Here is a 19,540-nt window from a genome sequence, read left to right as displayed (position 1 = left end):
GAGAGAGAGAGAGAGAGAGAGAGAGAGAGAGAGAGAGAGAGAGAGAGAGAGAGAGAGAGAGAGAGAGAGAGAAAATTAATCTCTCTTGATTTCAGTTTTTTTCATCTGTAAAATGAGGGGTTGAATCTGACAGCTACTAAGGTTCCATCCAGCTCTAAATCTATGCTCCAATGAATCTGAATTTGAGTTGCTTCTTGTATTTACTAGCTATCGATTCTGGGACAGTTATTGAACCTCCCTCTTTTGATTCTTAGTTTCCTTATCTGGCGATAGCAATACTTGCACCATCCACCTTAAAGAGCTATGTAATTTTAAAGTCCTATATACATGGTGAATTTGTAGTCTCAAGTAAGCATGTAATCCTTGGCACCAACTGATTTTATACCATGTAATAACTTTTGTTGACGGCATTTTATAAACAATCTCACTGGAGCCTCACAACAACCCTATGAGGCTCAGTATTGTATTATTATGCACATTTTACAGAATGGGAAACTGAGGCACATAGAGGTTCAGTTGTCTTGGCCAGGTTTGCACAGCTAGTTAGTATAACCCAACTTTATCTTCTTGACTCTGAGTCTAATAGTACCCCTTCCCTTACATGATATTGCCTCTCTCAAATGTGTCTTGGAAGAGCAATGTTGTTTCAACTCATCCTTCATAGGGATGGACCAGTTGTTATGGATATCCTTAGTTTTAATTTGAGGGAACCCCAGGGCATCATTGTTACTTATTGCAATGGAGACTGAGGTGAAATATCTATCATGTATCCTCTGGGGAAATAGGTTTGTTTTTTGTTTTTTTGCTTTTCGGAGGGGGGAAGGCAGGGCAATTGGGGTTAAGCAACTTGCCCAAGGTCACACAGCTAGTTTTTGTGTTAAGTGTCTGAGGTTGGATTTGAATTCAGTCCTCTTGATTCCAGGGCTGGTGCTCTATTCACTGTGCCACCTAGCCTCCTCGAAATAGGGTTTTTTTAAAGCACAAAAAATACAAAATAAATTTTCCTGCCACATATCAGGTTAAATAAGAGACATAAGGCAAAAATATGGGGAAAACCATTTGATGTTGGTCTAAAACTGAAGATAAATCATTTTATATATCGGTACAAGTCTGATGTTGTCAACATTGTGTGTCTGTTTTTTTTTCCTCTCTTCCTGCTTGTCTTCACCTGGTTGTCCTAGGTTCTAATTTCATCAGTCTCCTTAATTATTTAGGTTCCTCCAGTCTTGGAAGTGAGGCCCAAATGAATGGACTGCAACCTGGAGACACTGAACAGACTCCAAGGGTGAAGCTGAATTATGCTAATCTTCTTCACTCATTACCTGTTGTCATTGACTGACCACCTGACAGGCTTTTAGGTCTGCAGGGATTGAGGGAGCAGGTATAGTCTGGACCTGAAAGAAGTGGAAGTATTCTGGTCCAATGTATGGTCCCAAGGCCCATATTCTAGTTTAGCATTGTACCTGCCCAGGGTAATATCATCAATTTGGAATTGAAATGATCTTACTGCCTCTACTCCAACATTTCTACATGACTAATTTTCCAAAAAAATAAAAACCAAAACCAAAACCCTCGTCATTTATTAACAAATATTCACTATATTCCTGCTTTGTTCAGGACACCATATTAGCCGCAAAGGATGATACAAAGGAGAGGAAATGATGGTAGTTGTTCCCATGGAACTTATACTCTAGTAAGAGAGAGAAACCAAGGATAAAAACACTGTAAGGTAGAATTTAAGTCCACATGAAAAGCACCAATAAAGTATTATGGGACTTAGGAGAAAAATGTTCTTTACATTTGGAAGGATTGGGGAAGGCTTTATAGAGGAGTGGCATTTTAGCTGGGCCTGAAGAATGTGTAGGAAATGGACAGGCAGAGACATGGAGGGAAGCACGTAAGTAAAGACACAGATAAGAGAACAAGGGAGGCCTATTTGGGAAATGATGAGTGGTGGTACATTTGGTACTTCATTATACCCTGCCTCATAGTTTTTTTAGCTTTTTATGTCAGAATGCCTTCTCTTCCCAGTCAAAATTGTAAGCTCTTGGAGACAATACCCATTCTTCATAGTTCTGTGCATCCCCAACAACACCAATGATATTGCCGTTCTTTTCTCACCTAAGCAAATATGGCCCTTGTAACAAATATGCATAGTCAAAGAAAGCAAATTCCCACATTGGCTGTGTCTAAAGATATAGTTCTTATTCTTTATCTTAGTGCATCATGTCTCAGGCAAGAGGTGAGTCCATGCTTTATCATCAGCCATCTGCAATCCTGATTAGTACACTGCGTTGATCCAAGTCTCATCTTTCAAAGCTGTTTGTCTTTATAATGTTGTTTTTATTGTTCTTTTGGATCTTCTAGTGAGACAGTATGTGGGAGGAACAATCACATAATCTCAGAGTTGGAAGGGACTTTAGAGCACTTCTAGTATGCATTGTGTAGCTGAACAGAAATCTCTACAATATATGACAAATAATTGTATAGTCTTTGTATGAATGAGTATCAAAGCATTTATTAAGCACTTACTACTTGCAAAGCACTGTGCTTAGTTCTGGGGGGATACAAATAAAAATGGAAGATAGTCCTACCTCTCAAGGAGCTCTCTCTAATTGGGAAAGACATCACATTAAGAGGTTTTGAGCTGCAAGTCAAATGGAAAGGCCCAGTGGTTCAATAGCAAAGCATCTTCTTTAACGTCTTATTTATTTATAAAAAAATCATAGTCATTTCTAATTTTGAAACATTTGCCAATACCATTGGTCTGGTAGGTGAGACCTTTCTTTTCTCAGTCTTCAGTAGCTGTTTGAGCTGTAGATTGGAGAGCAGTAATACTTCCAGAAAAGCTGGCATGTTCCATCTCCACAAAGCATGCTTTTCTGGAAGATGGTTGGTGATCTGCAGGAGTATCTCTATACCAGGGGCTCTTAGGCTTCAATGTCTGGTAACAACTGGTTGGGAGTTGGCATTGGTGGTAGGGATGGCAGGCCTCTTCTTCACAATGGTCACTTCCCTTGATAACTGTGGAGGGTGCCTTACTAGAAGAAGGACTGTTGGTTTGGAGGGTAATTCCTGGGGCTGGTGAACTGAACTGTCTTCATCAGGGTCTGAAGGGAGATGATTGTCAAGATATTGTCAGTGGCTTGACTCACCTGGGACATGTCTTGCTATTGCTTCAGTTAGCAAGATGTACCCATTACCTACTGAGGCAGCTCCTCTCTGGGTAGCTTTAATTTTTAGAATTTTTTTTATACCAAACCTAAATTTGACTCTTTACAATGTCACCCCATAGCTCCTAGTTCCTTAGGGGACTAAGTAGGACAATTTGAATCTCTCTTCCTTACTGAAGCCTTTCAAATACTTGAAGACAGTTACCATGTTCCACCTACATCTTCTCTGTACATCAAACATCTCCAGCTCAACTGCTCGTAGTATGTCAATCAATCACTAACCATTTATTGAGCACCTACTATGTGCCAGGCACCGTGCTAAGGTCAGAGGATGAAAAAAGAGGCAAAACAATCCCTGCCCTTAAGGAGCGCACAGACCTGGAATCCTCTCACCATCTTCATTGTCTTTCTTTAAACATGCTCCAGCTTGTCAGCATCCTTCCTAAAATAATGGTACTCAGAAATGAAGGCAATAGTCCATATAAATAGGTATTTTATCTATTGACTGAACATGGTAACGTATTACCAACTTCAATACTTTAAAACATCTGTGATTTCATTGGTCTTAGTATCTTAGTAGACTGTTGAATTTCTGGACCAATAAAATAATCTACCACCTGATGGCCACTGTTTTGGTGATGAGCTTTGAACTTCATAAACCTGATCCTCAGACAGCATAAATACACATCTGTTTCCAGGCCTAAATAGCTTGTTTTTTGTAGCTTTTAAATTTTGTCTATATTTTGCATATACTTTCATGTGTATGTTATCTCACCCTGACAAAATGTAAGCTCCTTGAGGGTAGGAACTGTTTCATTTTTGTCTTTGTATTTCCAGTGCCTTGTCACGTTCTTGGAACATTTGTTGTTCTGTTGTTTCAGTCTTGTCTAACACTTTGTTACCCCATTTGGGGTTTTCTTGGCAAAGATACTTGAGTGGTTTGCAATTTCCTTCTCTAGCTGATTTGACAAATGAGGAAACTGAGGCAAACAGGATTAAGTGACTTGCCCAGGATCATACAGCTAGTAAAAATGAATCTTGAATCCACGCCCAGACTCTATCCACTATGCCACCAATGCGCCATGAGAGGGAACAACTTAATTTCAGTGACTTTCTATAGCTTCAGTTGAGGCAGATCAAAATAACTCATCATTTGCCTCCAACTCTTGCCTTTGATTATTGTTTATTTTCATCATTTGGAGGGTTTTAAGTGTTGAACTATTGGTTAAAGTAGCAGAAATGAGCAAATGGCCAAATTTCTTCTTCAGGAATGTCTTGTTACTGCGAGCACTAAACCATCATCTGACTCCTGAATACCCCAGATAATTTAAAATTAAAAAGTAAGAACTTGCCTTAAAATACATTCTTACAAATTCCTTAGAGAGCTTGTGTAGGAAGATCAGTCAATTTGGATGCTATTAGACTTTTGGTGACCAGCTACATCTGTGTAGTTTTTAATTCATTCACTCAATGCACTTGTCATTGTTGGAAAAGTCTATGTCTTGAACGTTTTGGATCTTATTTGTAAATTGGGAAGGTTACAGTGAAAAGAACCAGAAGGCAGTCTATGCTTGGATTTCCTCCTATTTCATTTTTGAGTATAATAGTTTTATTTGGGGGGTGGTGGTGGCTAGAGTTAGGGTAGAAGGTTAGAGGCTGGTATTCAAAGGGATTCTTAATTCATGATTCTTCTAAGCTGTTATTTTTCAATCTGGTTTTTCTTAACAAGAACTTTGACTTGAAGTGTGGTTTGAGCTAGTGATATATTGATAAATATTTGACAATTGGCTCCTTGGGAAAAATGTACTCATAATGTACTTTGAAGTTTAATCTGCTTTATTAATGTTTCCTATATTTTTATAGAATAAAAATACTCCTAATAAATCAAACCCTGGTCTGTAGTGTTTGTCAGTTTCTGAAGTGTAAATGCCCACACTGAAAATTTAACAACCAGTTCTCTCAAGCAGGTTTGAGCTGGTTCCAGCACAATTCTATTTATTTCAGAGGAAAGAGAGTAGTTAGTAGTGAAACGAAATCATATCTTGCTTAAAGATATGTATTGAAGATGAGTTTTTTCAGAGATATTTTATAGTTTTGTAAATGTTTTGTAAAGATACTTTACTTAGACCTAGGACCTTAAACCCAAGGCTTTAAGTCAGAATTTAGCATGCCAGGTTGTTTTTTGTCAGATCTCCTGTACGCCTGTAGACAAAAAACTTAACTTCTTAGTGCTTCACCTTATTATACCAATGCCTAGTATGGTGGCTTGCACATAGAAAGTAATAAAGAAGGGTTTTTTAAACAACAAACTAGGAATAGGATAACTTGCCAGTATGTAGGTAGTTTGTGAGGAAAAAGCAATTTTTTTCAAAACTATCAAAAGAAGATAAAATGGAACCCAAGTATCTGTAACTGTTTTTCAAGTCCTTTGCATTTCTCAAGGGAGGCTAGTTTTCCCATTTTCTAATTCAGTGAATACTGAGGTTGCTTGCCTCAGCCAGAATTTGGTATCTGTTAAGAGGCTTCATGGAAAAGATAAAGTCTTAGTTTATTTTGTTTTCAATAGATATTTCTAATCAATAGTTATTTGGAAGTTGTAAATAGGCATGGAAGATTCCTTCTAAAAGATGAATTTGACAAATGAATCATAGAGAATTTGCTGATAAATGGATAGACCTTATTGCATTGCTTATCTGAGATAGTTTAGGGAGATTGGGAATGTGTTTTAAAATATTAAGTCCCTAAAAACTTTCTTGCTTGAAAAAAATGAATAAACATTTATTGTCCTCAAACAGTTACAAATTTCCTGTGTTTTCTAATAAGTGGTTTTGGTTTAAGAAAATATTTAAATAAATGACTCTTGTGCCCTGTTAGGATTATGTTTAAATATAATGCTTTAGGAAAAACAAAACTAACCCTTATAATTTAACTGTACTAAATAATGTTTCTGGGAAACTTTATTGATTATACATACATATACATATATATTCTTAAAAGGGTAATAATATTTTTATGTGAGTTTTCTTAAAAACATTTTCTTTGCAAACTAATATATTTTGCATTTAGGTATATGAATCCTTTATAAATAGACAACCTTATATTGTTAAATTTTTTTCAATCAAAAGTTATTAGAAGCTGAGACAAATACACTGAATTTACAAATGGATTAGGTTGGATTACCAACAATAGACCTAATTGATAAAAGTGATTTAATATATGTTGTGTTAACAGTTAAACCCCCAAAGTCCCTAATCTCCTATGGAAATATTGCTTTGTAGAGCAAAATCCAATGAGAGGTTCTGGGATTCCAGAGTGAATTTGTACATTCCTTTGGGGCATTTTTTGCAAGGGAGGTTGTTGTGTTTTAAAGGTAGTTGATAAGAGACCTGCACCACCAACCCCAGACCTGCACCACCAACCACCATCATGCATTAGTCTATAGAAGGTATTTGGGTGTATGTACTCCTGTACCACTCTGTACCACCATTTAGGCAAGGGAAATTTCTGACCATTTGCAGCATACATTATAAATCAGGATGTCACAACCAGACAATCAGATTTGAACATTCCATGCACAAAGTAGTCTTTATCCCCAAGGAATAGATCACTTAACTGTGTTTATGTGACTCTGTCGATATGCCTTTCGTTTACATGAAGTCAGGATAATGCATTGTTTATTTTTTCTAGGAGTAGGTGGCTATGGTGTATATTTACCTAATTTTTGATTGAGTTACAAAATAATTGAAATCGGTAATTCATCATGATTACTAATTAGCTCTTGGGGGGATATTAAAAAAAATACAAACACACAAATGCCAAAGAATCAACTCTCTCCACCCTTATTCCTGCCACCTTGGATTCTGTAAAGAGAATGTTTTTGAGTCCTCTCCAAGATGTTTCTGTGCTAGTTGCTTTCTTTAAAATTCCCTGCTTGGCACAAGATGCTTAGGGAGGTCCTTGGCCAGACATTTGTGTTAACTACAGAGGATTTGTTTCTGCCAAGTTAGTGCCACTTGTTCCAGAAGACCTATGAAAAATCTCGATAAATATTTGTTGAACGAATGAATGGATGGAAGGGTGAATTTAGTCATTGTACTATTTATGTTCTCCTCACATTACCAAGAAGACTTGGAAATGCTGCTGTCTTTAGAACCTTGTATCCTTTGATAGACCCTAAGTTAATTTGGCTTTCAGAAAAGACCTGAGACCTAGCATTTGGTGGAAAATGGCTCAAATACTTATTTAAGTCTATTTCTCTGAGTCTAAGAATGATTTAGCTCTATGAACATGGATTTTAAAATGATGAAGGTGGGAAATATTTAAAATTATGGTGGTAGCAAATGGTTTTATTTAGAAGTCATGTTTTCAGTTATGTTACCGACAGTGATGAATAACTTAATGAAAAAAGTTATTTTGATTGTTCAATGATTTGTCTCCAAAGTCTTGACTTATGTGTTTATTATGTTCTAATAATACTATCTGGTCATCATATGCAAGAGAATTTGGTATAAATGTTATTGGAAAATGGAGGTGGCCTTATAGTAGCAAAAACAATACAGTCTATTTCAGCTTTATTTCCCCTTTTTGACCTAGAATGTATCATAGATTTAAGGATGAAAAAGACCTTAAAGGCCAGCCCCTTCACTTTACAGAGGAGGAAACTGAGGAACAGGGAGGTTAAGTGACTTTTCCAAGGTCACACAAGTTGTAAGTGACAGAACTAGGATCTGGATACCAGACATATCATCATAAAATCATCATTATTATAACTTCTTCAGATCATTGCAGATTGACTTTTCCCAGAATACAGTATTTTCTTATCCATATCTTTATATCTTCATTTGGATCAGAACTCATCTCTGTCTCTATTACCCTACCTCTACTCTGCAATTGATTCTGAAGGTTACTGTAATATAGTTATATAAGCCTACTCTCCTGTGTATATGTGTTATGAAAAGATGAAAAAAGAGACAGAAAGAAAAGGACTTAATCTAAATTTAAAGAATTAAAAAATTCAACTTGAATTTGATTTAAAATCTTGCTAAAGAGAGTTTCCTCTTTTAAACAATGCATTTTAGCAGAAAAGACATTGGGTTTCATTGGGTTTTCACCTAGAAGGGATTAGATTTGGTTTCTGACCCTGTCACCTATGTATAACTACTTTACTTTGGACAAGTCACTTCATCTTCTTGATTCTGTTTCCTCATTTGTAAAGGGGTATAATATTTGCTCTACCTTCCTCACAGGGCTGTTGCAAGAAATGTGCATTGTGAACCTTAAAGTACTATTCAAATATTTGTTGTTATTATTATTGTATGTCTTCAAGGTAGGATGGGATTGCAATGCAAAGGGATTGCAAGAGAAATTAATTATTTTTGTATCACAGCTTGAGTTTCTGATTAATGTTCTCTTTCTTTGGGGGGGTTGTATTACAGCATGTAACAGTGGGCAGTTCCGTTGTGGGAATGGCCGATGCATCCCTGCACACTGGAGGTGTGATGGAGCCAGGGATTGTTCAGATGACACAGATGAAGCAGGCTGCCGTAAGTGAGGGGTGAGGGTGGGGGGATTGTAAAGAGGGGCATGAAAATTAATTTTCTTAATACTATATTATAATATTAATAAAAATGTTGGGGGCATTTAAACCTTTAACACGCAAGAAATATTACTAATTGAAAACCCTGGATGCTAGCTGTGGAATCCAGGAGTGGACCCATGTCTTTTGAATTCTATTTCTATGGTAGAAATGAGCATATCCTCATTTTCTGTTAGGGTGTTGCTCATATCTTCATCATTCTAAGATCCATCCCATGGCCATGTGCCAAAAACCCCATATACCTCTGGAAATGTTCCTGAAGGTTTTTGGAAGCATATTGACAACAATTTTTGTTCATTAATCATGGAAATTTTGTCTACCAAAGAGAAAAACCAAGAGCATTGGTAATTGAATGATTATGGCTCTTGGCCTAAATGGAAACCAATTTTTACATAAAAGGATTGGATTTAATTTCTGACTCTGCCACCTATAACTTCTTAACTTTGTCCAAGTCACTGCATCTTCTTAATTTTGTTTCCTCATTTGTAAAGAGGTATAATATGATATGGTCTGGTTGAGGTACCACAAAGGAGCTATAGGAGCTGGTAGTATGGCCGGGTGTTAAATTATCTTTCCCAATTTAATTGTAGTCACCCGTGATTCCTCACCATGTCTTTTTTTTTACCTCGGGTATTAACAAAATAGAAAAAGAAAGGACTGAGTCTTAAATTGTTGGAGGAACTAAAAAGTACAACAGCTGAATTCCTATTATACTAGTTGGGAGTGGCTGAGCATAAGAGGATGGGGAGATATCTCACACCATTGAGCAATTCACTTATAGGTTTAATGGTACCCATTTACTTGCCCATTTAGTTATAATTAAGATGGAACAATTTGGGACACCCCCCCACCCTGCTCAACAGGGATGGAACAGCAATCCATGCAATATTATTCTCCTTTTAGATATTGCTTCATCATTGCAGAATTTTTGAAAGTTAATTTAAATCTTATAAATCTAATTTCATAATTTTAAAAATGTGAAATGAGGGTGTTTTATGTTTCATATCTAACTTTTTTCTTCCATATGTAATGCTTAATAATACTCTATTTTCCCCCAATTACATGTAAAAACAATTTTAACTTTAAAAAAATTTTTGAGTTCTAAGTTCTATTCCTCCCTCTTTCCCTTCCCCTCTTCCCGAGACAATAAGCAGTCTGAAATAGGTTATACATCTTCCATATATTTTTATTGAATTTATTTTTCTGATTCATCAGTGTGTGTGAAACTCTGGTTGAGCCCAAGGGAAGATCACTTCTCTTGACTGTGAACTAATAGAGTTGGATTTGGTGATCTCTGAAGTCCCTTCCACCTCTAAATAATAGGATCCTATATTTTAGTGATTATTCTTATTTAGAACTACAGATTCCCTTGTACTGTATTGCTATACTTTGCACCTAAGAGCATCATGTAGAATGTTATGGATATAAACTTGTTTGTATGACTTTAAAATTGTTCATTTTTGAATGAATGTTCTTTTGCTGAATGTTCAGTATGTTAAGTGATTTTTCTGGTTTGTTCTAGCTCATCCTTCTTGTGCTGCTAGCCAGTTTCAGTGTCACAGTGATGGAGAATGTATCCCTCGTGTCTGGGTTTGTGATGATGAAGAAGACTGTGATGATGGGTCAGATGAACATCAGCAGTGCCGTAAGTATTAGCAGCACAACATTGTTTGAATTAGGATAATAGGGCCATGTAAATTTAGAGCCACAAGGGATCTTAGAGGTCAACTGATATCACTATTTCATTTTACAGATGAAGAGATTGAGGTCCAGAGAAGGTAAAGATTTGTCCAAATACACATAACTAGTAATGTGCAGAACCAAGGATTTTAGCCTAGGTCTTCTGATTCTGAAGCCAGTGCTCTCTCCATATCTTATATGAACATGGAATGATATTCTAATTTGTCATTGATACAAAAACATTTGATCATATTTTATTGTTTATAAATATTGACTAAGGGGCTTAGTAGTTGAGGAGTCACAGAATCATAGCATTTTATAGATGGGGAGGGACCTCAGTAGCCATCTAGTCCAAGCTAGACCTGAAAAAGAATCCTCTCCACTCCAAAACATGTGACATGAGTGGTCATCCACTCTTTTTTTGCAGACCTCCAGTAATGTGGAACCCATTCCTCTTATGAATAAGCTAATAGATAGCTTTTCCTTAGGTTAAGCCTATGGAAGCTGCTTCTTTGCCACTTGCACTTTTTAATTCTTAGATCTGCCCCCTGGGGCTAAGCAGAACAAATATAATCCCTGATCCAAACAAAGATACTTTTACATCCAGGAAACCTGTGCAATAAGTATCTCATGATATTGAAAGTGTGAATATGTTGAAGAATTGTCAGTAAGTATTAGTAACTCTGGAAACAAAAGGCTCAATCCTGTGCCCTTTTACTGGATTACATCAAACTCAGGCGCCAAACTGGAAGGCCTTTTGGTCCCTGCCTTCTGTAGGGCTGCATCATTTTATGTAGGCTGTGGCAAGTGGATGGATGGGAGGAGGGGGAAAGGAAGAGCCTCTGTTCCATCTGCTTCTTTGGAATCTGATGCATGCATACCTCTTGTTCTTTATTTCCCACTCGACTAAGCTTCCCTTTTCTGTATTTGTCCTTTATATGTCTTAGTTGTTTGCATGTTATCTTGCCCATGAGATTGAGAGCTCCTTCACAGCAGGGACTGGTTTTTTGCTTTTATTTGAATCCCCAGTCTTAATACAGTACCTGGTACATGGCAGGCTCGTAATGAATGCTTTGAGTTGGATGCTTGGATGGAGGGCCTAGTAATGACAGAAATGACATCACGGGTGGCTTCTCCTTTGATTCCTGCTCCTGCCATAATCACATCCTGTCCTGGATGATCTAGAAACATAGTAAAGGTAGAAGTGAAAATTACCATCACTATATATACATGGAACTCATTCATATTTATAAGAATGGCTTCATAAGACTATAAGTTGAAGAACTGCTTCCATTTTACATTGGAATTTGTATATTGGTAGGCGTTCCCTACTCCGCTGAAATCAGATTGGGACAAAACCAAAACCAAAACAACCTATATCACAACTCTTCTATGACTTAATTTTGTTATTGTTTAGTCATTTTTCAGTCATGTCCAACTCATCATGACTCCATCCAGATAATTTCACAGAAGAGAAAACTGAGGCAAAGAGGGTTAAGTGACTTTGCCTAGGGTCACACAACTATTAAGTGTCTGAGGCCGGATTTGAACTCAGGAAAATTAGTCTTCTTGATTCCAGGCTGGGCACTCTATGCACCATGCCACCTAGTTGCCCTAATAGTCATTGTCTCCTACGATTTAATTGTTAATAACAATTTGCATCAATATTGTGCTTTACAAACATCTCATTTGGACCTTATGACAACCTTGTGAGATTGGTACTCTAAGTATCAGCATCTCCATTTTGTAGATGAAGAAACTGAAGCTTAGGTTGGTTGAGCCTTCACCATGGTCACACAGCCACCAAGGGTCAGGGGTGGGATCAGAATCCTGGTCTTCCTCCAAGTCCAATGTGCTTCCACTCAGGCCAGGTTGCCTCTTGGGTTTTCAAGAACATAGGGTTGATTCCATGCCCCTAAGAGGCAGGTGAGTACCCTAGTAGATGATAGCAAGATCAATTAGATTGTGAACAAGATAGACAAAAACAAAGAATCTGTGCTCTCAGGAAAATTGCAATCTATGAAAAATGTAAAAGGATAAATCAATACAAGATAATTTGAGGAAGGAGAGAGTGCTAGTTACTAGTGGGAGCAAGAAAAGATTTAGGAGGTGATATCTGAACTGTGCCTTAATGGAGCTAAGGATTCTAAGAGGTGGGGTTGTAGAGAAAGTGCATTTTAGGCAGAAAGAATAGCCTATATGAAGTCACAGAGATGGCTTCTTCTGAAGTGTTGAATTTGGGAAACTGTCAGTGGTCTTAAATGACAAGTTGAGGGATTTGGATTTTATCTTATAGGCGATAGGAAGGCACTTTCGGTTTTGAAGTAGGGGAGCAGGATGGATGTGCCTTTGAAAGCTAATTTGTCAGCTAGGTGGAGAACCACTGCTCTAAAGATTACCACCAACACCAACGTCCAAATATATTAAATCCAATTGCTAAGCAATGACATACAAATTAAAAAATATTTACTCTTAAACCCTCAACAAAATGTCAAGGGCTCATCAGGTAGTGTTTGGTCCTTAGAGTTCTCCAGCTCAATTACTTTCTTAAAATTTGAAGCAGTTTGCAAGGAAATTATGTAATTGGAAGATGCTGGAGACAGCTCCACAGCTAACCTGAAGATTTAGGGAGTAGGTGTAGGGGTGAAGCAATGTGGGATTAAATACCATTCACTAAGCTGATGGTAGGAAACATTAACAACTCAGTACAGTACCAGTTCTCTAAAGCAAGGAGGGGTTCCTAACTTGTTTCGTGTCATGAACACCTTTGGTAAACTAGGAAAACCTATGCAGAATAATGATTTTAAATGAATAAAATACAATACATGAGATTAAAGAGGAAATGAATTCAAATGACCAGTTATCAAAATATATTTTAAAAAAATGTTCACAGATTCCAGAAGAATCCCTATTCTTAAATCTATTTATATTTAAATTGAGCCTTACTTATTTACAATCTAGATTCTATGATTCAAAGACTAGTCTTTTTCAGACTTTTTATACCTATGGCCTGGGTCAGATGTGAGAGGGCAGGCTGTGTGATTTTTGTGTATTCTGAACCAATCAATCATCAAACATTTATTAAGGCCCACTATGTACCAGGCACTGTGAATTAAAAAAATAAAAGCAAGGAGTCCATGGAAGAAGGAGCTTATATTCTATTACTGAATATTGTCTGGGACACTGAGGATATTGCCCCACTGTGTGTACCCTTTAATTTAGGTTAGGATCAGTGTTGCTGGGAAAATTCCCATGATACTAGGTTACCAGATAGAATTTCTGAGGGTAGCAGGTGGCCTCACTACTCCATATCTCTCCCCCCCCCCCCAACTGAAAACATGTAGAAATGTTGATTGATTTGCAGGCTACTAGAAAAGGGCCTGTTTCGTGGCAGAATATATCTCTGACTTTTAGATTAACAATTAGATTCCTACTACATATCACAAAAGGGATTTTTCTCTTCACCATATGCATATTCTATAGAGACTGGGAATTTGTAATTTGTAATAGATCTCAGGGCTAATCTTCCCAGGGCCAATTTTAATGTCCATCAAGATTCTGGCTAGCAACTTAATGCAGTCATTGTCAACATAGTTACCCCCCGATCAAATAAAAAGCAGATGTTTTTTGATGGCTCCTTTGCATGGGGCCTTATTCTACCCTTGGATGCATGCTGATGGAGCTCCTATTGACTCCTGGATGCATGTATGAAAGATTGGAATTTGGCCCAGTACGTGGGAATCTTGTACTGAGTTAGAACCCTTTTCAGCCATGTCACTAGATGCCAAGGAGTCTTTTGATGAAGCAGAATAGAGATTTTTTTTTAAGAAAAATCCACATCAGACAAATTTGGTTTAAATCGAAGAATGTAGAAAATTTATTCTGTCTTTTTATGCTAATGCTTCAGTTTTTGACCAGACACATGGTCTTTTCCTTCAGTCCTTTCCACATCATCTCTCCTCCACTACTGTGTAGGTTGTGGTATATGGGGGAAATGGTGTATATGAAAGACCTTCATTTTCAGAGGTGATGAAAACTCCTACTACCCTGCCTGGCCAAGTGTAGAGCAGGAAAAGGTTTTAGGCTGAAATACATAAACAGAATTGCAGACTGGTTTTTGAATCAGGGGGCAGCTTTTATGCTGTGTCTGTTACATACTTAGGAATGACCAATATTTATTACATATATTTCTGGATCAGAGTAGGGATAGGATAGAAAATGCTATTATTGTTACTGAAGCTTCCTTTTTATGGAGGAAATGTTACTTAAATACTTGAATACCAGTAACTTTATATGGTTACTTTACAAGCACTCAAATGCCTTTGGAGTTTGAAACACTGAGCTTGGTAGTTGGGGGAATAGGGTTAGTTTTTTAACTTGTCAGCCCATTACTTTTTCTTTATACTAACCTTCTCCATTCCCCAGAAGTAAAAATAAATAGAAATCGCTCTTCTTCACTACTCCTTCAGGATTAATTGCATCCTGGAAGAGTTGGTGATTATCTGTTTGCATGACAGTGAATTTCCTTTTCATTCTGTAGAAATCTGGTTATCTAAATTCTTGAAACCATGTTGGTTGACTGAACTTGAAATTTTATACTTGGCATATTTCTGTGTGTGCTTAACAGCATATAATTTAAATTTAATTATTTAAATTTATGTCAGTGTCTTTAAAAAATTAATTTAAATATTGCATTTAATTTAAATTTTGCTTCCCAGACAAGCACTAGGACTCCTAAAGATCAAATATAGGACTAGAAGAATTTAAATAGTAGAAAATGATAAATTTAGGTGTTTTAGATAGAACCAGTGCAATGAAAGTGATGCTGACACCTGAAATAGGTTGCTTTCACACTTTCTCTAGAATTCCTTGTTCTTACTTTTTGGGAGAAGGAAAAGAGATCTTTTCAATCTCGAGGGAACAATTGGAAACATAGACTTAGATTGAATAAATTCTACAGGAATTTAACAGAGGAGGATTAATCTTCTTGACCTTCCTCAGATAAAGGCAATTGCATAATTTTGAGAATTTTGTGCCCATACAGTGAGCAAAAATCGAACAGTTTAACACTGTCTACCTCTTAACCTTTATTTGTTGAAGTAGATACAGAAATTGTGAAGTAAAATAAATAAAATTAAAGAAATGTGTAGGTTGGGTTAATTTTTCTGTGCTTAATTTTGGGTTGATAGAGATATCATAATGTAGAATTTTATCAGATGAAATATGTATCAGATACATGGATCAGATACATGTTACAGATTAATTTTCACTGACTAAGAAAAATGTAATAAATTAACCACAAACATTTCAAATGTTACAACATTTGGGAAACATGAGACATAGGTAACTATAGCAGAATTTTCTTAATGTCCAACTTAACAAACAGAAAAGCATCTTCACATTTTGCAGGACTTATATAAGTGTATAATTTTGCTGTTTTTTTCTTAAGAAATTCTTCCTCTTTTTCAGGATATTTTTAGTAGCAGATCCTTTTCAGGTGTTCAAGATTTTTTTTTTTAATTTTTTTCTTAGTGGAAAAAATAATTTTGACATCTGAAGGTTTTTCCCTGATGTTTCCATGTGAAGCTCTATATTTAACTTCTATTTGCTCTGGAAGTCTGAAGGCAGATGTCCTTTTCCAAAAGAGAATCATGATTCTATTTGGAGAATTGATGAAAGTCAGCTTCTTTCCTAAGCATTTCACTTATCTATATAGGAGGATAATTTTCCAACTCTTAAAATTAGGTAATATAATTTCAGCTGTGGTCATTCTTACTTCACCTTTACCAAGTGAGAGGCACTGAGATATAGTAGATGGAATCCCTGGGTCTAGAGTCAGATAGATTCTCCACTTCAAATCCTGCTTCAGACACAACACTGTGAGATCTTGGGCAAGCCACAATCTCTGAGTCAGTTTTTGCATCTGTAAAATGGGAATCATGCATCTAGTTCAGAGGGGGTTATGTGAATATCCACAGTGATAATGCATGTAAAGGGTTATCTGCATGTGAACTGTAATTAAAGTACCTTCCAAATTGAGCACTTAGATTCACCAGATGGCTTTACCCATTTTAGCTACAGATAAAATCAGTAAAATTTGTTATGCCTTGCCCTCACTAGCCCTTCTTAGACTGTATTATGGTAAAGTATGTGAATCCTTTAGAGGGGTCAAGGAATCTTTTCTTGGTCAATAAAATCTATTCTCCATTCTGCTACTAAATTGTTTAGCCTGCCCTTCTCAATTTAGGTTTTTTTTTTTTGTCTCCATGCATTTTGATCTCATTCTGGCCTACTTGTCTTTTACATGGTTCAACACATGTAAACTGACATTAATTAAGCATCTCTAGGTGGAGAGTATTGTTAGGCTAAGGGGAGATACATGATTTTTGACCTCAAGAAATTCATAGTTAAACACAGCTGCAATACACAGTACTTAGGGGGTGAGAAAACACAAATATCTGTACATATAGCTGTAATTCACAGTATCTTATGTAGGTGCATTACTGAGTTAGAGTACAAAGAGTTATAAAAGGGTGCTTGCTACCAGCTTGGGGGGCAGTGTTTGAGTTGGGCTTTAAAAATTAAGGAATTTAGCAGGTGAACATGGGGAGGAAGGGCATGGGGAACAGAGCAACAACCATAATTAATCTTTACCTTGTACTCTGAAACACCGTTTTGGTGGTTAGTGAATGTAAACTGGTCTCCCTTCCCACTCTTTCTCCTACCTAATGTTCTCATTAATGTTTGGTAAACTTAAGAAGATGGGAACAATAAAACGCATTGGTCTGTATTTGGAGTGAAATATAAATTCAATGTTCTTTTCCCTTTTTCTTACAGCTGGTCGGACATGTTCAAGCCAGCAGATGACATGTCCTAATGGTCAATGCATCCCAAATGAATACAGGTGTGATCGGGTTAGAGACTGCCCAGATGGAGCTGATGAGAGTGGCTGCCGTAAGTCTTTTGCAATCATAGCATTGTATTTGGTTTCGCCTCTCACCCCCTTTGGCATTTTAATCAATTTTTAAGATTAAAGAGGTTGTTGATGGACAGAAATGGCTACAATATGCTTCTTGTTACCAAAATCTCATGGCAAATTCTTTGGTGGATTAGGGTTGATGTTCTTATATGATCCCATTATTATAAGACATTCTCCATTTGTACTGTCATAGGATGCTGAGTTCTAGGCAGTTGGAGTGTGGAGATTTTGTCATTAAAATAATACCAGATAAAAACACCTTAAAGGAAAAAAAAAAGATCACTGAATCAAAAACACAGAATGGTTAAAGTCCAGTGAAGTTAATTGTAACTTTTTTTTCTTTTTGGAGGGGGGTGAAGGCAGGGCAATTGGGGTTAAGTGACTTGCCCAAGGTCACATGGCTAGCAAGTGTTAAGTGTCTGAGGCTGGATTTGAACTCGGGTCCTCTTGACTCCAGGGCTGGTGCTCTATTCCCTGTGCCACCTAGCCAACCCTTGGGTTTCTATTCTTGCATGCTCATAGTCTACAAAATACTGCTAAGAAAGGTTACATTTTGAAAATGTGTTTCCCCTTATGTCAGTAATATACGTCTTTTGTTTATTAAACACTGTTAAGAGTAGGTGTATAAGAAGTGATAAAGTTCTGTTTAAACAATTTGCTCTTACTCTCCTTTGGGATTTCCTGTGTTTTAGTCCGTAGGTGATATTAATTTTAATGTTTAAGCTGTAAATGTTACTATAAGCAAAGGTTTCCTTATATACTTGTCTTGCTCCATTTAGGTTGACAATATTATGGTGTGGTAATGTAGTGTGATGTAGGTGAAGAGAGAGTGTGCTGAGCCTCTGAATTCTTCTTTACTTTCCCAGTTTATTTTATTGTTAGAATTTCATTTTAGGTCAGACCAGTGGATATTCTAGTCTGCTGTTCTGTATCTTTTAATGGCATAGTGGTTCTCCATGGTTTCAGGCATAGATGGTTAAAGATGTATTTCCTCCAAAGCTCTTTTTTCTCTGAATAGTGAGTTGAGGTTTTATTAGTTATCCATGATTCCAGGGGACTAATGATGAATCACTTAAATCAGGCACTGTGCCAAGCTATTGGGGTACAAGGAATGGCAAAAGTCTCTGCTCTCAAGGAACTCAGTCTAGAGGAAGAGACAACATGAAAACAATTACATACAAAATGATATATGCAAGGTAAGTTGGACATAAATGATGTGTAGATACACTGAAAATGTAATAATAGACTCTATTAAGCCTCAGCATATCCTTGTCATTTTCTGTGCCTCCCTCTGCCTCCACAAAAAATGAAAAGATATACAGAAAGTATCAACTCAAACTTGCAGTTATAAATTAGGCAGGAAGAGTTCCAAAGAAAGCTGAAATCTGTACACATAGCAAATTTATATATAGTACAAGGAACAGAAAATCTTCAAAGGGATAACAGAAACTAAACTTAACTGAGAGGTTTATTTTCTTATCCATGTCCATGTTTATGAAGGTATCAGAAAACTAGACACCCAGCCTATTGCCTATCCTTTCATCTTTTACTTACAAATGTGTAGAAATGAATGCTTAATCTGAAATACAAGAGTGATGGAAGGAAGTGGTATTTTGAAAGAAAATGAAAGAAAAGGTAGCCAGGACAGATTATTTGGACTTCTTCCATGTGTATCACTGGTAGCCAACTCTAAAATCACTAGTAAGACTTACTCCTCATGACTTTGCTCGTGGACTATGGAACCTTGAGGTCGCTCTCTGAAGGGAAAAAAGAAAAACAATCTGCTCTCATGACTTGGTATATGAGTACCCTAGCTTCACAACAGTAGGCAAGGAAGGGAATGAGGTTTAGAAATGTATGTAGAAGTAAATTTTGTATATTAGGGTTTTTTTTTTGGTTAGAAAACATAAATCTTGTTGATGGTTATGGCCAATGTAGAATTAAAAAGATCAGACTTGCTGCTATTTACTTATAGAATTATATACCACTTGAACTTGACCAGTGTATGCAATAGCCTTTAAAGATATCCCTGGAGGAGAGGAGAGATGAAAAGGGGAAAAAACAGAGTAAAAGATTCATAGGAAAGGACAAAGGAAAACCTGCAAGGAAGCA

The 19,540-nt window shown here is 36.8% G+C and overlaps 1 protein-coding gene across 2 annotated transcripts in view; it reads left to right on the top strand.

Annotated features, from left to right (window-relative positions):
* LRP2 (LDL receptor related protein 2) overlaps nt 1–19,540 on the top strand; it is a 264,762-nt gene that overhangs the window by 35,202 nt on the left and 210,020 nt on the right. For both annotated transcript variants that reach the window (XM_069080640.1, XM_069080638.1), the window contains exons 2-4: nt 8,609–8,716; nt 10,292–10,414; nt 17,287–17,403. In XM_069080640.1, the coding sequence (XP_068936741.1) occupies nt 8,609–8,716; nt 10,292–10,414; nt 17,287–17,403 (348 nt within the window). The remainder of the gene's footprint in view (nt 1–8,608; nt 8,717–10,291; nt 10,415–17,286; nt 17,404–19,540) is intronic.

Source organism: Petaurus breviceps, unplaced genomic scaffold (assembly GCF_028583685.1).
Source record: "Petaurus breviceps papuanus isolate PSGF00001 unplaced genomic scaffold, PetGlider_PUasm1.0 91133, whole genome shotgun sequence".
NCBI lineage: Eukaryota > Metazoa > Chordata > Mammalia > Diprotodontia > Petauridae > Petaurus > Petaurus breviceps.
Note: the sequence above shows the minus strand (reverse complement) of the source record. Positions and strands in the feature narration are given on the sequence as shown.